At 41.2% G+C, this 15,920-nt stretch overlaps 1 protein-coding gene across 1 annotated transcript in view; it reads left to right on the forward strand.

The window, feature by feature from the left end:
* Positions 1–7,453: 7,453 nt before the first annotated feature.
* tnfrsf11a (tumor necrosis factor receptor superfamily, member 11a, NFKB activator) overlaps positions 7,454–15,920 on the forward strand; it is a 33,996-nt gene continuing 25,529 nt past the window's right edge. The window contains exon 1 of the mRNA XM_061958719.2: positions 7,454–8,099. Within this exon, the coding sequence (XP_061814703.2) occupies positions 8,025–8,099 (75 nt within the window). The 5' untranslated portion in view covers positions 7,454–8,024. The remainder of the gene's footprint in view (positions 8,100–15,920) is intronic.

A 15,920-nucleotide genomic window follows, 5' to 3' on the forward strand; every position in this document is an offset into this window, starting at 1 on the left:
TGGCTACTTTAAATGACATGGCAGGTCATTTAAAATGAAGAGGCTGTCCACTTAAAATGATGTGGCGGGCCAGATCTGGCCCCAGGTCCTTGAGTTTGACATGGGCTTTTGCGGATGATGGTGCCGTTGTTGACACATGCAGTAAGTTGCAGTTTATGACATTAGAGGGAGCCCACCAGCAAAAAAAATATAAATTATTGTGGATTCAACACATCTATCTACAATATTAATCTGAAAAATGCTAATTATAAGTAGTTGTAAATGGAGAAAATATACATAGAAATAGCGTATGTTAGGTGCTTGCCATTTGCAATTCACAACTGTAGCGGGAGGCCAGGAGCAGAAATTTTACCAAATGGCAGATCTAATACATATTTTTTGCGTTTATATATATTTTTTTTTAATATTTAGAAATTGGTTGTGCAGCACATTAGCATTTCTGTTAACACCTTACCGTGTGTGGCCACCAACCCTCCTTTTATTGCATAAATGACTTTACTAAACATCAGCGATGATGTCAAAATAACAATGCAAATTGTATTAGTTTTGGTTTAAAACTACAGGAAAACCGGTTGTGCATGATTTGTATATGTATTTGAATGTGATGCCAGTTAATTACCATTAGGTGCCATGAGGAAAACTTACTATGGGTTTGATGCAAAAATGACATTTTACTTCTCAGTAACAAAAAGAAAAGATGCCAAACATTTAGCAATTTGTCATGATGCAAGTTAGCTGTCTACCATTGATGACATTCAGCATTTGTAATAAAAGCAGAAAAACATAAGCATTGTAGTTGCGAGTAAAGAGAGGAAGATTCGCGCTCATTTAGCGGTTGATCATTATGCAAGTTTACTACTTGCCATTGATAAAGAGTGTCATTTGCATTTTTGGGCTAATATTCAACCCATGTTCCTGATAACCGTGCAGGTGGACAAATAATTGATATGAATCTGTTGTGAGGGCGTGCTTGGCGTCTTTTTATGTGTTCCGCTACACGCTCATTCCTCTGCTTGTGTCAAGAATGCCTCTGCCTGCCAGAAGAGGTGTGGCCATGCAAATAAGTGTACACATTTAGGCCTGCTTTTTCTATATGCATGGTGCAGAAGTGGCGCTCAGTCTGCAGTTCTTCCTCATAGGAGTGACTTGAGTGAGTCACAGGTCACGTCTGTTTCCGAAACAAGCAGATGAAATTCTAATACCTCTGGAACAAGATGGAACACAACTTTTTATATAAATACAGCACCTCAGTTTTCCTCGTCACAAGCATTCTTGCATTAAGGTCTTTTGCAGCATTTCTATAAAGTCAGATTAGCTCAAAAGTAATGCCAAAACCAACGTGACCAAAATGCTTACCGAGCTAAAAGAAAGTGTGTGGTTACATGCGGGTCATTTCGAAGCGAGATGTTCATTAACCAGCCTACAACAAAACAAGCATATAGCAGCTTTATTGTGTGAATATATATATTGTGCGTTCAGAGTCAATGCAGGGTTTAGCGTTGCTAAAAAGAAGTCACATGTGAATCTTAATTGCTACTGTGCATGCTGCAGAGGCCCCACCACAAAACAGCTTCTCTCAGCATGTTTTTATGGGAAAAATGTGTGTGTTGTGCTGCAACCCATTACCCTCGACAGCTAAGTTCAAAATCTCTGTCTTCGTATTGTTACTTGAAACACATCCCTCATGTTATGTTTTCCTTCGCTCTGTTTTGTTCTTTAAACATTTGCATAACTGTCATTTTGGCGGTGTTCTGACTACGCTGGCAACTAACTTGACATGCAAATTTAGAGGGTGGTACAAAATAACTATTCACCATAAGGGGTGTCTACACTTTACTGAAACACTAGTACAGAATGATGAGATCTGATAGGGGTTTTAATTCAAATTGTGCCTTGAAAAAGTTGTAATGTTGTCTTGGTATGCCAGCATTAACTTGTTAAAAACATCCAAAAGACTTCTGCAGTTCTAAATTTTTAAGAGTGGGCACTCGGTATTTATGTCCCCGGTCACATTAAGGTTGTTGTCTTTGTTATTGTTGCCCGGTATGTCTGGTTAACGACCGTCCAACAAGACAAAAGGTGGCTCGACTTCGTCATGGCAAAACGGCTCATTCGTGGAATAACACAGATTTTGGGGGATGATGTCTGGTCGATGTTGTAATTAGTAGTAGAATAAGGCCCCGTTTACACTAAGCCGGATAAGGTTATCCAGGGTAAATCCCACCTAACCTTATCCATGTCCACACACAACAATGCCACCGTTTAAGACCCCCCCCTCCTCCGTCCGCCGGCGCAACGCGACCTAATACGCATGCGTGGAAAATGCGCACGTCAGTCACCTCCAGTGTTGCTTTGTGTGCAAGTTCTTACATTTAACTTATCTGAACAATATTCAGTGTTGTGGTATTTCAATTAACTGGAATCCAGTGTGCTGTGGTGCCCTATTGTAGTGAATCACACCTGTGCCATCATAAATTAATCAAATATTTATTAGACACGTAAAATGTGATAAAGAACATTTTACATCAAACTAGGGATCTAGATATCTGGTCAGGACACTCCTCACTCTTTTACCTTCACCTTCATTGTCCATTCGTTTTTGGTGACTTTATATACTCTGGACCTAGACGTTGAGTCCGCGACATACATGGCGGACAATAACTGATACAGTCTGCTTTGCCGGTCCAAAAGCATTCGCTGTTTTCCGTAGTTTTCCCTCGACAGCTAGGTAATACAAAGAGCACACTACCTTTTTTATCACATCCACGGGAGCCCACATTCTCGTTGACTCTCCTTCGACAAATGGACAACGTTTTTCGGTAAGTAGAATCACAGCTGACCAGAACATTGTAAAGTTCTCTTGCCGTCTGAGAAGTGTTGTATCCCAAATAGCTGCAATCGCTTTCTCTTAAGGTATTCATGTGTGATTTCCACAAGCGTCTGTACAGATGGAAGGAGAAACACGGGCATGTCTGGATGACTCGCCTTCATATTTCCAGGGGTTAGCTCCGAGTTACGGAACCGCTTTATTATGAATCTGCCTATAGCGCGTTCTTTCTGATGTCACTTGCTGTGTGGGCGCGGTCTTCCTGGCGTCACTTCCTCTCCGAACTCAGTTTGTAAACGATCAATGAGTCCATACAAAGCTAAGAGCCGGAGATTCAAGAAATACACAGCGTACTTAGCCGTGTAAAAATTTGTCCGAGGAGGGAAACCTTAAACGCTGGTTTAGTGTGGCTGAAACGGGGCTTAGGCTTAATAATTATTTGTGTAAGGGGTTAAACGACTTAGTGTAGACATGGCCGAAGACCATCTTTGGGGAAGATAAGTCTAAACACTGTTGTAAACTGTATCGATCACTCTTCCCGTGGAATGAGATAATCTTTGGGGTAGACATATCTAAACATTTTTGTAAGCAGCAGTGGCCCCTCTTCCAATCTTTGGGGGGGGAAATGTGGCATATCTTTATGATAGAGTCAGATCATTTTGGGGGAAGATATGTCAAGACTAGACATTGTTGTAAGCAGCAGTGGCCACTTTTCCCATGTAATAAGATAATCTTTGGGAGAGGGATGTCTAGATGTTTTTTAAGCTGCACTGGCTACTCCCCCCGTTTAATTAGACAATCTTTGGGGGGGAGCTATTTCTGGCATTGCAGCAGTGGCCACTCTTCCAGTGGAATGAGACAATCTTAGGCGGAGAGATTCTGGACATTATTAGTAGTAGTGGCCACTAATGTAGAATGTGACAATATTTTGGGAGATACGTATGTGGAGACATCTTTGCAAGCAGCAGTGACCACTCACCCCACAGAATGAAACAGTCTTTGGGGGAGATATGCCCCCTAGATATTGTTGTAAACAGCAAAGGCTACTCTTTACGATGTAATGAGACATTCTTTGGGGAAGATCTGTCTCGACCAGGGATGTCAATTTTGCGGTCAGTACGGCCTGCGAGATGGGTTTGCTAAGTGTAAAATTAAGCTGCATTTTTAAATTAAAGAAACAGCTGTTCTAAATGTGTCCTCTGGATGTCGCAATAGCAATTCTGTTAGGCATGCAAATAGTTTATACCGGGGCAAGGAAGGATACCAAGCAAGAGGTACACTGTAAAGCGGGGCTGTGACTCCTACTCTCAACCCAACGTAAAACAAACAGCAGTAAAAAAAACAATCCGTAACCCCACTTAAAATGCTGCATGAGACACTGCACATTGATTTAGTTCTGTGAAAATTATTATCTTCTGTGCAAATTTAAAGAAAGTGAACAGTGTGTAATTTACTGCAATACTGTCAGTCTTTTTGGTTTTTATTTTTGGTTTGTTGAAATTGCCTAGAAGGCAGGCAGTAACTCAACCCTCTTGAATAGTTTCTACCTCAGTTTGTATGGTTTGTTGAGTTAGCACAGGATTGATATGTGGAAATGACAAATGAGGTAGATGATACATAGACACGTTTTTATTTATGCTTTATTTAGTGTTTTGTTCAATCCTTAAAGTTTAATTGCTTTGTAGTTACACTGAGATTAAGTCTAAGTTCAATGTGTTCTTCATGGTGTTGGAACTGCACCATTTTTTTCCTCAGGTTTTTCAACTAACTCGAAGTTTTTTGTCAAGAGGATTATTTGTGATTTGTACATCTTCCGAATGTGCTTGTTCTATTTTGAGCCTAAGTAAAACAAAGACAAAAATCTGAAGTCGTCGTAGTTGTATTTTTAAGTTATTATGCCATGATTTTACCCGTCCAGCCCCCACGTGGGAAAATATTTTCCTCCATGCGGCCCCTGAGGTAGAATGAGTTTGACACCCCTGATCTAGACATTGTCGTAAGCAGCAGTGGCCACTCTTCCAGTGGAATGAGACAATTTTTGGGGGGTTATACTCTGGTCGTCGTCGTAAGCAGCTGTGGCAACTCTTCCAGTGGAATGAGGCTGTCTTCTAAAGGGATGTCGGGACGTTGTTAGCAGTAGTGGCCACACTTCCCGTGGAATGAGACAATCTTTGGGGGAGAGATGTCTGGCCATTGATGTATCCTCATCACCTATCGTCTGCTTACAGCTTCTAGACATCTTACCCCCCAATATTGTCTCATTCCACGGGTAGTGTCCACAACTAATTATAACATTCATGTGTCCAAAAAAGTTAATAGTGACAAAATATAGCGTTTTCTGACAAAATATAGCATTCTCAAGACATGCAGAATAAAACATTTCTGTAGCAAAATATATCATTTTGGGGTTATTTTAGTGACAGGATATAACATTAATAGGCAGCTGTCGCACGTAGGCGCCGATCTACATTTCTGCCAGTGGGTGCTCGGTGTGTGTGTGTATTAGTTTTGTCCCGATACCAAAAGTATTTCGGTACTTTTGTAAATAAAGGGGACCACAAAAAATGTCATTATTGGCTTTAATTTAACACACAAATCTTAGGGTACATTAAACATATGTTTATTATTGCAATTTTGTCCTTAAATAAAAAAGTGAACATACTAGACAACTTGTCTTTTAGTAGTAAGTAAGCAAACTAAGACTCCTAATTAGTCTGCTGACATATAATGATAAATAAATGATAAATGGGTTGTACTTGTATAGCGCTTTTCTACCTTCAAGGTACTCAAAGCGCTTTGACACTACTTCCACATTTACCCATTCACACACTGATGGAGGGAGCTGCCATGCAAGGCGCTACCAGCACCCATCAGGAGCAAGGGTGAAGTGTCTTGCTCAGGACACAACGGACATGACGAGGTTGGTACTAGGTGGGGATTGAACCAGGGACCCTCGGGTCGCACACGGCCACTCTTCCACTGCGCCACGCCGTCCCTATGCAGTAACATATTGTGTCATTTATCATTCTATTATTTTGTCAAAATTATTAAGGACAAGTGGTAGAAAATGAATTATTAATCTACTTGTTCATTTACTGTTAATATCTGGTTATTTTCTGTTTCAACATGTTCTATCTACACTTCTGTTCAAATATAATAATCACTTATTCTTCTCTTCTTTGATACTTTACCTTAGTTTTGGATGATACCACAAATTTGGGTATCAATCCGATATCAAGTAGTTACAGGATCATACATTGGTCATATTTAAAGTCCTCATGTGTCCAGGGACATATTTCCTGAGTTTATAAACATAATATAACTAAAAAAAAAAATGAAAGATTTTGTGTGACGTTGAAAAATATCGATTTAATCATAGTAGTATCGACTAGATACACTATTGTACGTAGTATCATTACAGTGGATGTTAGGTGTAGATCCACCAATGGTGTTTGTTTATATTGTAGCTTCCCGGAAGAGTTGGTGCTGCAGGGAATTCTGGGAATTTGTTCTGTAGTGTTTAGGCAAATATTCTCCCAAAATGTGTTTGTCGTTGTTGTTTAGCGTGGTTTCACTACATGGCACATATTTATGACAGTGTTGGCATTGTTCATACTGCCACTCTTAGTGTGACAAGTATGGCTGTTGATTAAGTAAGTGTGTAGAGACAAGATGTCTTTAGTTCGTTATCAGACACAATTAATTATTGGTTAGGCTTTGTTAATTATAGACTACATGATTTGTGATTAGAACTGTGAAGTGACTGGGATGAGAATCAGCACCTCCAAGTCCGAGTCCATGGTTCTCTCCCGGAAAAGGGTGGAGTGCCATCTCCAGGTTGGGGAGGAGACATTGCCCCAGGTGGAGGAGTTCAAGTACCTCGGAGTCTTGTTCACGAGTGAGGGAAGAGTGGCTCGTGAGATCGACAGGCGGATTGGTGCGGCGTCTTCAGTAATGCGGACGCTGTATCGATCCGTTGTGGTGAAGACGGAGCTGAGCCGGAAGGCAAAGCTCTCAATTTACCGGTCGATCTACGTTCCCATCCTCACCTATGGTCATGAGCTTTGGGTCATGACCAAAAGGACAAGATCACGGGTACAAGCTGCCGAAATGAGTTTCCTCCGCCGGGTGGCGGGGCTCTCCCTTAGAGATAGGGTGAGAAGCTCTGCCATCCGGGAGGAGCTCAAAGTAAAGCCGCTGCTCCTCCACATCGAGAGCGGCCAGATGAGGTGGTTCGGGCATCTGGTCAGGATGCTACCCGAACGCCTCCCTAGGGAGGTGTTTAGGGCACGCCCGACCGGTAGGAGGCCACGGGGAAGACCGAGGACACGTTGGGTAGACTATGTCTCCCGGCTGGCCTGGGAACGCCTCGGGATCCCCCGGGAGGAGCTGGACAAAGTGGCTGGGGAGAGGAAAGTCTGGGCTTCCCTGCTTAGGCTGCTGCCCCCGCGACCTGACCTTGGATAAGCGAAAGAAGAAGACGGATGGATGGATAGATGGACTACATGATTTGTCTTATTTATTAATTAAAACGAACAAATCTCGCCGCAAAATAAACAAGAATGATTCTTCAAAAATTATTTTAAAGATTAAAAGTTGCCATCAATCCCACGTGGGTGCTCGGCATTGTGCGTGATTGGCGCCTATCCACTACTAATTATAACATTCGTGTGTCCAAAAAAGTTAATAGTGTCAAAATATAGTGTTTTCTGATAAAATATAGCATTTTGATGACATGCAGAATAAAACATTTCTGTAGCATAATATAGAATTTTGGGGTTATCCAGTGACGGAATATAACATTAAAAGGCAGATGTCGCACTGGATCTCAGTGTCGCTGATGTGTGACCAGGGGTTATTCTTCTTCTATGAAGTCACATGTAAGGTCAAAAAAATAGGGAGCCAGTCAGAAAAGGGGAAGAAGGTGTGGACACACTTCTTCTTAACATAAGGCACCAAGTGGGAGGAGTTCCTTCTCTCTCTCTTTCCACTCAGTAACATTTACAAGCTTTTGCATACATGCTCCTCACAGAAGGCGTGGGTGACTGCTGGAAGACGAAGAGAGAGTGGAAAAGGAGGACACATGCAGCTGGAGTGAACGGCGCAAGAATGCCCCGTGGCATGTTGTGTGCACGCACGGACACACTTCAGGAGTGAGACGGTGGTCCAAAGGTGTGGTCCTCGTCAGACTGCAGATATGGGACTCTGCTTACCCCGGAGGTGGATTTTCCCATGCTGGATGGCGTGCGCCCTTGTCACCTTTTACGCACAGGTAAGACACTTAAAGTATTTGTTTTGGGTAGGGGGAGCTAGAACTCCAACTCTGATAAGATGTGATGTGTTAGGCACTCTTTATCTATCACGCCTTGTGTTCCAGTAACTTGCATCTCCTGTGACTGGAACATGTCCTCCCTTGTCTGTTTTGGAGGACACATCCTATGTCCGTTCCCTTTAGCCAGAGGGCATCCTGGGGAGAAAAAAAAAGTGTGGAACTGAGGTTTACAGAGATGTGTTTTGCAGTGACACTGCAGACTTTTGGCTTTGTTTTTTTTCTTCTTCACCATAGCCGTGCACTCACTGACTCACACAGGATCCCCAAAGAATTCCCCTTCATTTTCTCGGTTTTCAGCCACCACTTCGTGCAATTTGTTCCATATTAATTTCAAGCCACTGAGCCACTGCCAGATGACCTTAAAATGTGAGTTGCATGGTTTTATTTGTCCGTGTGTCTCGGACCAATCCAGCATCCCGTAAGAAGAAGTCCATCCATAGAAATGTGCCACAGAGTAGTGTTTTCATAAGAGTGTGAGGTTTAAAAATATACCCTAAATGAGTCAGTTTTCTGCACCCTCATGAATCTCCATCCATCCAAACAGTCAAAAGGCCAACAAGTCAAACGCTGCTTGTGTTGGCTCAGTGCCTCTCGCTGCTGCTGAGGCCGTTATGCAAATCTTCCTGTTGGAATGCACTCTTGTGGTTTGATGCTATCGCTTGATGGCTAAACAACTAAAAAGGTGTTCTTTACTCATTAGTGCACAATTTTGTTAGATTTCTTCATCCGATGTGTTTTTTCCCCTCCTTTCGAAAAGTTCTCACAGAGTGCGACCACACGCCTGACAAACTTAGCATTGAGGTTGACCAATGAACTATACCTATAATCATATAGGCAAGTACCGTGTACAGTACATTATATTTAGTGTATCTAAACATACCACCTTGCAGCAGTGAAAAAAGTGTTTCTCGTCTTATACTGCAGGGCTATTCAACTGGTGGCCCTGTGGCCAAATCCGGCCCGGGAATGACACCATAGCGGCCCCCCCGAGTTCAGTTCAGAACTTTGGTGACAAACAATTTTGCAGCAAATTCCTAAAAACACAAGAGTACTACTGTTGTATAGAGGAACTTGGAGCATTGTAAACACATTGGCAGATAATTGCATTGACATGTTAACCTTGCTAGCAAACAGAGAACACCGCAGGTCCAAACTTGTGATTTACATAACCAAGGCATCCGTTTTAAGTCATCTCCTTTTTAGCAGTTACACGTTTTTTTTTTGTAATGTGTAGCTTATTTTTACTTCAGATGCAGTCTGAACTTCTTATTTTAGTTAGTTTTAGTTTCCATTTTAGGTCCTCTCTTTTTCATCGTTTTGGCTACTCAACCGTTTGGCCGCGAGTTCAGTTAAAAAAAACTTGAGACTCACATTTTTGTGGAAGATCCTTACAGCACCAGAGTGCTGCCATAGAGAGGATCTTTGACTAGGTTTTATGCAGAAGGTCCTTGAAAACAGCAGAGCGCTCAAGTAGCTCTGACAACATGAATACACCAAAATCAAATGTCTACTGTAGAGGAAGCCAGGTTCTATGAAAGATACAAAATAAGACTAATAATGAGGGAAGAAGTCCGAACCCCCGGTCCTTACCTTTCTGCAAATGTGGCCCCCAAAACAACTTGGTTTATTATCCCTGCTCTACTGTATCTGTTATGCCATTTATCCATCCATCCTTTACTCCCTCCATGTATTAGTTCCTTCACTCCATCCTTTCCTTCCTACCCTCCTGCCTTTATTTGTCATTCATTCCCTCCTCCCATTCTTCTTCTTCCTTATTGTCTTCCTCCCTTGCTTCCGTCATCCACCCTTCTTATATTCCTTTTCTTTACCAGGCCTTCATTCCTTTCCTTTTTTCTGCCTTCAATGCATCTAGACATCCATCCATTCTTCCTTCTTTCCATCTTTTATCTCCAACTTCCTTCCTTCATATGGCCTCCTGTCTCTGACCTTAATTTCCATATTGGTTCTTCCTCTTGTCCTGTGGTCCTTCCTTCCTTCTTTTCTTCTTCCTTTGTGCCTTTCATCCTGCTTTCCTACTTCCCTTTACTGTCTTATGTTGTATAGATTCTACGTGCCAGTCTTAGCTTCATTTCTGCCTTCATTAATTCTTTCCTTGTGATATTAGGCCCGAATAATTTTTTTTAAACAGCCCACCTTTCTACACTTGCTAAAAACACAGTAACACTATCACAAAAAACATAAAAAATGTAACAAAAGAGCAAATAGATGTAAAGTATTGCAGAAAAGTTGGTATGTGGACAGTAAAAACAAGATATGTGCAATGTATTTTTTTTTTTCAAACCGATACCGATGCAGACAACTTCCTGCTTCTCAAGAACTATACCAACAAACGATTAACTTATTTATATGTTTAGTTTTTTAAACGTAGATTTAAATGTAGTTTGTGCACACTACACTCTTGTAAAATGGGTGACAGTATGCTGTTAAAACAAGAGAATAATTAAAATAAAATTACAATTGTGAAGTTACAGAATATAATTGTATTTTTTTTGTAATTAACTGTAAAATCACAGCTCTGTAGTTAAAGTGAATTGCTGTAAAGATATTTCTCAGTAAAATTACTGTAAATGTCACTGTGAAAGTAATGCAATTATTAGCCAGTAATTTGCTGTAAATTTATGAAGCACATTTTTTAAAATTTGGCTGTGGGGCAGCTTCTTTAGCAGCAGACGTCTTTGTAAGCTTTCAAAACACCGTCGTAGCGACGCTGGTGTTTCAGGTTGCTGATAAGTGTTTATGTGTTGAAGTGTGATGTTTTTTTTTCTCCTAGCGGAATATTTGCAAAAACACTTGGGCGCAATTAGCACACAAAATGTTTTCCTCTGAAACAGTGTTTCACAAACAATCGACATAAAAACCTCAAATTAAATTTACGACACGAGTAGGGGAAAAGATGCGCTTGATTTGCTCATCCTAACCCACCTACAGCACAATGCATGTAATCGTGCCCCATTAGAGCTGGGGGGGTTTTTGGTTATAGGACCTATTTTTTTAGTGTTGTCAGATTTATCGGTGTGACATTATAATTCCTCATATTGGCATGATAATTATCTGTCCAATATTTAGGATAGGATAGGGATCTTTCTGTGTGGAGTTTGCATGTTTTCCCTGTGACTGCGTGGGTTCCCTCCGGGTACTACGGCTTCCTCCCACCTCCAAAGACATGCACCTGGGTAAAGGTTGATTGGCAACACTAAATTGGCCCTAGTGTGTGAATGTGAGTGTGAATGTTGTCTATCTGTGTTGGCCCTGAGATGAGGTGGCGACTTGTCCAGGGTGTACCCCGCCTACCGCCCGAATGCAGGTGAGACCCCGAAAGGGATAAGCGGTAGAAGATGGATGGATGGATGGATGGATGGATAGGATCCATCCATCCATCCATTTTCTACCGCTTGTCCCGTTCGGGGTCGCGGGGGGTGCTGGAGCCTATCTCAGCTGGGCGGAAGGCGGGTTACACTCATCGCAGATAGACAGACAACATTCACACTCACATTCACACACTAGGGCCAATTTAGTGTTGCCAATCAACCTATCCCCAGGTGCATGTCTTTGGAGGTGGGAGGAAGCCGGAGTACCCGGAGGGAACCCACGCAGTCACGGGGAGAACATCAACTATACTTATTCTACAATAGAGAAATGATGTGGTTACAGTGCAAGACACAAGTAGTCCACAAAAACATCAAAGAACACACAGGACATAAAAGACATTAAAAGAGCACAGAGCTGATGCAACCAGCTGCAATTTCAGAGGCGCCATTTCTGCATTCAGCTACAAAACTAAAACACAACGAAAAACCGTAAAATGAGGAATAAATAGTGCATATTGTTTTGCTGTTTGTCAAAAACACCATCCCAACACCCACATACACCGCAGTGGCATCTGTGATGCTCCATGCCGTTGTCTGAAGACACGAACAGACCCATCAAAGTAACCAAAAGAGCTGACTCCTTCTTAGGCTGCCCACTAGCTCTCGGACAATGTCTGGTCTGCGCGAATGAACGAGAATCCATCCAAGGCGACCAAATTGTCCGATACACGCTCATTCAGCCAGAGCTCCGTGAAGCTCGTCCATTCCGACTCTCGACGCTAGCTCCTCAGTCTCTACACGCCGACTCCAGCGTGGCAGAGAGCCAGTAACTGGTCTCCAGTGCAAACGTGGCCATGGCCAAAAGACAGATCCAGAAGTCCATGAAAAAGCAGGGCAGCAGTCACGAAAGTGCCACCCCTTTTTTTCCCAAACTAGAAGGTAGAGAACAACAGAGAAACATCAAGAACAGAAAGGAGGACACACAAGAGCTCCTGCAACCAGCAGACTGGTTATTATTTTAATAGTGTATTGGCTTTAAAAATGTAATATATGAAAATGTCCCCGTCATCCTTTGATTTTTTAGTGTGCCGCCCTCAGTGGAAACAGTTTTGACACCCCTGGTCTATGCAAATACTGAATCCATCCATGTCTCCGGCCTTCTCTCTATCTTCTTCCCTTCCCTTCGTTCTTTCTCCTTCCTGCGTCCATGATGTTTTCCTTCTGTGTCCTTCCTCCCGCCCATTGCACTTTTCTTGCACTCAACAATAACAACAAGAGCTAGAAACTAATTTCCAAAATGTTTCCTCATTGGTTTTCCTCTGAAGGGTTGCTGTGATTAACATTTTCAACCCCTGACTCAGTCAAAGAGGGGGTAGATGGGGCGTTTGAGGGTTCTGAATGTGTAGGAGAAAAGGGCAGCCTATAGGTGGTATTTTTCTACATTTAGATACAGACTTTGTGGTTTTGGCGTCGCCGCTGTCATAACAGCCAGACTCCATGCTTCAGCAGTGTGGCATGCACTTCGCCACTGGACTCCAATTGTGTGTAGCTGCTCGTCTTCTGTTCCTATTTATCGCCTTTTGTCTCTCTCAATGATCTAATCTTCTCCGTTGCATTTAAAATGACGGAGAACAAAGACGTGGCCCGGGTAGAATGCTTATTGCGGTGAGACTATGGCAGGTTCATGCCAAAATGGAAAGAAATATGCGCATGTGTGTGTTGAAAGCGCTGGAACGTTTGTTTGATTGTGGTGTGTGTTTGCACAGATTCCTGCACTCATTGTTCCCTCAAACAGTTGTAGATGTGAACTGTGTGGAAGTCACAGTGGGTGTGGTTAATCGGACGCTTCGTCAAAAACAAAAAATAATGCGACAAATGACGTCTCACTTTATGTTATTGTATGTGCTTTCATAGTGTACATGAATGTGTATCCATAGTAGTATTATAGTGACAACACGTAGTAAAATCAGGCAAACTTACAGGGCTGAAGGATAGTGGTTTTGTAGCAAAATGTTTCATTTTAGTGAAAGAAAACGTGTAACAAACTTTTCCAAATATGTGCCAATACAGTATTTTAGTGACACAATATTTTGTCGCAAAATATAGCATGAAGCGTGTTATTGGCAATGTAGTGTTTAGTGTCAACATGTTCTGTTTTCTGTCAAAACATTGATAGCAGTCTCATAACAAAATGTATAATTTTTTGTGACGACAGCGGATTTGTGAGAATTGTACATGTATATGGTAAAAGTAGTACTTTATTGTGTTTTGTGGCAAAATATACCATAATTGTTACAAAGTGTGGCATTTTTGAAGCAATGCAGTATGTTAGTGATAAAATATTGTTTTGTGGCAAAGTGTCGGTTTTTATGAGAATATATCACATTTATGTGGCAAAAGTAGTACCCAATGGACAAAATATAGTCTTTTGTGGCAAAATATAGCAGTCTTGTGACGAAATGTACCATGTTTTTGCGACAAAATATTGCATTTTTGTGAAAATATATCACATTTATGTGGCAAAAAAAGTACCGTATTTTTCGGACTATAAGTCGCAGTTTTTTTCATAGTTTGGCTCCAGTGAGACTTATATGTTTTTTCCCTTCTTTATTATGCATTTTCAGCAGGTGCGACTTATACTCCGGTGCGACTTATACTCTGAAAAATACGGTACTTTATTTAAAAAAATAATGTGTTTCGTGGCAGACTTTAATGTTGATCTCACATGATAGTTATTAGTTTCTTGTATTCTGTATTATTTCCTGTAATATTTTTCGCACCACTTCCTGTTTGCCTCTATTTCGCTGGCTTCCTCACCTGGCCCTGATTAGCAATTAAGACACGCCTGTTCCTGACTGCTAGTGACAAAATATAAATGCAAAATATAGGGTTTATGGCAAAATGTTGCATCATTGTAACAAAGTGTGGAATTTTTGACGCAATAGTATGTAAGTGACAAAATATTGTTTTGTGACAAAATATAGCAGCGTCATAACAAAATGTGTCATTGATGGTAAAATAAGGCAAACTTACAGGGCTGAAGGATAGTGGTTTTGTAGAAAATGTTTCATTTTAGAGAAAGAAAATGTTTAACAAACTTTTCCAAATTTGTACCAATACAGTATTTTAGTGACAAAATATTTTGTTGCAAAATATAGCATGAATGTAACAAAGTAAAGCGTATTATTGGCAATGTAGTGTTTATTGTCAACATGTTGTGTTTTCTGTCAAAATATTGATAGCAGTCTCATAACAAAATGTATCATTTTTTGTGACGACAGCGGATTTGTGAGAATTGTACATGTATATGGTAAAAGTAGTACTTTATTGTGTTTTGTGGCAAAATATACCATAATTGTTACAAAGTGTGGCATTTTTGAAGCAATGCAGTATGTTAGTGATAAAATATTGTTTTGTGGCAAAGTGTCGGTTTTCTTGAGAATATATCACATTTGTGTGGCAAAAGTAGTACCCATCCATCCATCCATCCATCCATCCATTTTCTACCGCTTGTCCCGTTTGGGATCACGAGGGGTGCTGGAGCCTATCTCAGCTACAATCGGGCGGAAGGCGGGGTACACTCTGGACAAATCGCCACCTCATCACAGGGCCAACACAGATAGACAGACAACATTCACACTCACAATATAGCAGTCTTGTGACGAAATGTACCATGTTTTTGCGACAAAATATTGCATTTTTGTGAGAATATATCACATTTATGTGGCAAAAAAAGTACTTTATTTAAAAAAATAATGTGTTTCGTGGCAGACTGTAGCGTTGATCTCACATGATAGTTATTAGTTTCTTGTATTCTGTATTATTTCCTGTATTATTTTTCGCACCACTTCCTGTTTGCCTCTATTCCTCTGGTCTGAACGCTGGTTTCCTCACCTGGCCCTGATTAGCAATTAAGACACGCCTGTTCCTGACTGTTAGTGGCAAAATATAAATGTAAAATATAGGGTTTATGGCAATATATTGCATAATTGTAACAAAGTGCGGAATTTTTTGACGCAATGCAGTATGTAAGTGATAAAATATTGTGTACGTGTCATTTTTTTAATGACATTTATAATTTTTGTGGGGGTGGGGGGTCGGCGTGGCTCGGTTGGTAAAGCAGCCGTGTCAGCAACTTGAGGGTTCCAGTTTCGATCCCCGCTTCCGCCATCCGAGTCACTGCCGTTGTGTCCTTGGGCAAGACACTTTACCCACCGGCTCCCAGTGTCACCCACACTGGTTTAAATGTAACTTCGATAATGGGTTTCACTGTGTAAAGTGCTTTGAGTCACGAGATAAAAACGCTATATAAATATAATTCACTTCACTGCATTTCACAATAAATCATCACCTTTATGTGGCAAAAATAGTACTTTCTTAACAAAACCAAGTGTGGCCTTTTTTGACGCAATGCAGTTGATTAGTGACAAAA

The sequence above is a fragment of the Nerophis lumbriciformis genome, linkage group LG07 (genome assembly GCF_033978685.3).
Source record: "Nerophis lumbriciformis linkage group LG07, RoL_Nlum_v2.1, whole genome shotgun sequence".
Taxonomy (NCBI): domain Eukaryota; kingdom Metazoa; phylum Chordata; class Actinopteri; order Syngnathiformes; family Syngnathidae; genus Nerophis; species Nerophis lumbriciformis.